Source organism: Apis dorsata, unplaced genomic scaffold (genome assembly GCF_000469605.1).
Source record: "Apis dorsata unplaced genomic scaffold, Apis dorsata 1.3 scaffold_172, whole genome shotgun sequence".
Classification (NCBI taxonomy): Eukaryota; Metazoa; Arthropoda; class Insecta; order Hymenoptera; family Apidae; genus Apis; species Apis dorsata.
Genome location: NW_006263460.1, coordinates 426455 through 428780, shown reverse-complemented (window position 1 = coordinate 428780; position 2326 = coordinate 426455). Strand labels below are relative to the sequence as shown.

The 2326-nt window shown below is 31.2% G+C and overlaps 1 protein-coding gene across 1 annotated transcript in view; it reads right to left on the bottom strand.

Annotated features, from left to right (window-relative positions):
- The window catches only part of LOC102680751 (tyrosine-protein phosphatase non-receptor type 7), a 10482-nt gene that overhangs the window by 4143 nt on the left and 4013 nt on the right, over positions 1 to 2326 (bottom strand). Inside the window, exons 4-5 of the mRNA XM_006614201.2 lie at positions 2158 to 2326; positions 886 to 1128 (exon numbers count right to left, since the gene is read on the bottom strand). Coding sequence (XP_006614264.1) covers positions 886 to 1128; positions 2158 to 2326 — 412 coding nt within the window. The remainder of the gene's footprint in view (positions 1 to 885; positions 1129 to 2157) is intronic.

Sequence of the window (2326 nt, the reverse complement as noted above, 5' to 3'; positions counted from 1 at the left end):
TTACTATTCCTATTTTTCTTCTCTCTATCGTCAATTTCTTAATGAATAAAAATAATTTCGTTATTTAATAACGAAAACTCATTTTGAATTAATCCCAATAATGTGTTCTCACATTCACTGTCTATTATTCTTATTTTTCATTCATTCTGTATTCTTCTTATACTACATCCCTATTCTCATTACTATTTTCTTTCTCTCTCGTGATCAATTTCTTAACGAATAGAAATAATCTGTTTATTCTTCTTATTTTTCTTCTCTTATTACATTCCTATTCTCATCACTATTTTCCTTCTCTCTCGTCGTCAATTTCTTAACGAATGGAAATAATTTCATTATTCACTAACAAGAAAATCAAACTCATCTTCGCTTGAACCAATTTCATTACCGTGTTCCACGCTCACAAAACTCGAAAACTTTGAAAATAATATTTCTATTCCCACGACTATAAAACTCGCCGAAAATTTAGTTCGATCTAATTTGAGATCTAAAAAAATCTAACCATTCGAATTCATATATTATTCTTACGCTTTATAAACTTTTAAATTTTTAAAATTATACGTAAAATTATACGTATATATATATATATACGTATAAATACGCTTTATAAAATTATACGTAAAGAGTTTAGAAATCTATTTTAAAAAAATCAAACGTAAATAAATATTTTCACCAAATTTGAATTGTCGTATCGATCCAAGCGGTGATGGAGAATCACTTCTCGAATTATCGTATCAAAATGGTGTCTGCGAGTCATCATTCGAGCGCAAAGAGTTAATCTTTTAACAAAACGAAAATTCCCTCGTAAAATAGCCAGAGGATTGACCGACACTTAAGCAATCAGATCGCTTCGCAACGCAATAAACAATTGCTCAAAAATTCACTCACCCGAACGTAACTGGCGTTGATGTACTCGGTAAGAGGATCGTTGTTGATTTTTTGAAGGAGCACCCTTGTCTCCGGAAGCGGTATCACGTTCGCGTATCTGTTCTTCACTTCCGCTCCAGCGGGTAGCTCGTCAATCTTCGCCGAAACTTGCGGGATACCGGCGAATTCCTCGTTGATTGCGTTAATGTCGTTACAGAAAGATGAAAGTCCGGCGAAATTCAACGGGTGAGATGGTATTGCGCTCTGCAAAGAGGACAAATGGACGTTTTATAGAAGAAACTCGGTATTTTTGCCCGTTTAACGGAGTTGAGCGGAGTTTCCCTCGGATGTGTTCGATTATTATTATCGATCTTCGTGAAGATCTTCGAGAGAATAAAGGAGAAGGTGTTGACAACCGCTTCGATAATTTAATCGAGACGGTGATGTTTAAGTTAATAGGCGTATTTTTCTTCACTTAGACATCCTGGATGTACTCCTCTAAACTCAATTAAATGTTACAATTTTATTATTTCGTTTCTTGCAAACCTACTGTTACGTGAACTATATACGTCGATGTCTCTCTAGATTTTTTATTAATTTTGAGATAATAGAATTTTTTTGATTATAATGTAAAAGTGAAAAGAAGTTTAGAAAAATATAAACTATCTCCTAACGTGTACAATACATGGTAGCAAGTATTTTAAAAATGTGTAGCTTTCTAATAACAACGACTACGTGTTACGTATCGATACTACATTTTACATTTACATTTTACAATAATTTGTTACAAAGAAAATAAACTACTACTGAAAAACAATTTTATTACCTGAATAATTAACTTATATTTACAAGAACGTGTTAAACGTTGGCTACAAACAGAAGAATACGTTTGGCTAGGATACGATTAAAAAAATATATATTTTTATATTTATATATGAGATGATATTATTAATTATTATACAATAAAAATAAAATATCATACAATAATAATCAACCTATAATTTATATCCTATAATTTCGAATTCTCTTTCTTTTACAAAATTGTTATTTTAAAAAATAATTATCTAAATTTAGATTTATTTACATTTATATATTTTTTTTTTCACAAAAATAAATATTTTATTCGTCTTTATATATCTTTGTACTCGTTTAACTCATTTACATATCTTCTCATTAAAAAAAAAATGTGTCTTTTAAAAAAATTTTTATTCGTTATTGCTCACCAATTATAATTCTATCATTTAATATATTTATTTTCGATTCTTACGAAATCGAGGAGACAACGAAACTCACCGAATCTTCGAAAGTCGGATTCCCATAGCTTCTTTTCGAAGACCTCGCCACTCCTTTGCGTCTGACGCTGTTGTACGCGGAAACACTGTCAAGGCTGTAAGCGTCCAAAGACACTGGTCGACATCGTTCGCCATAGTTAAACCTCGTTTGCCTTTTCCTCATAACGAAC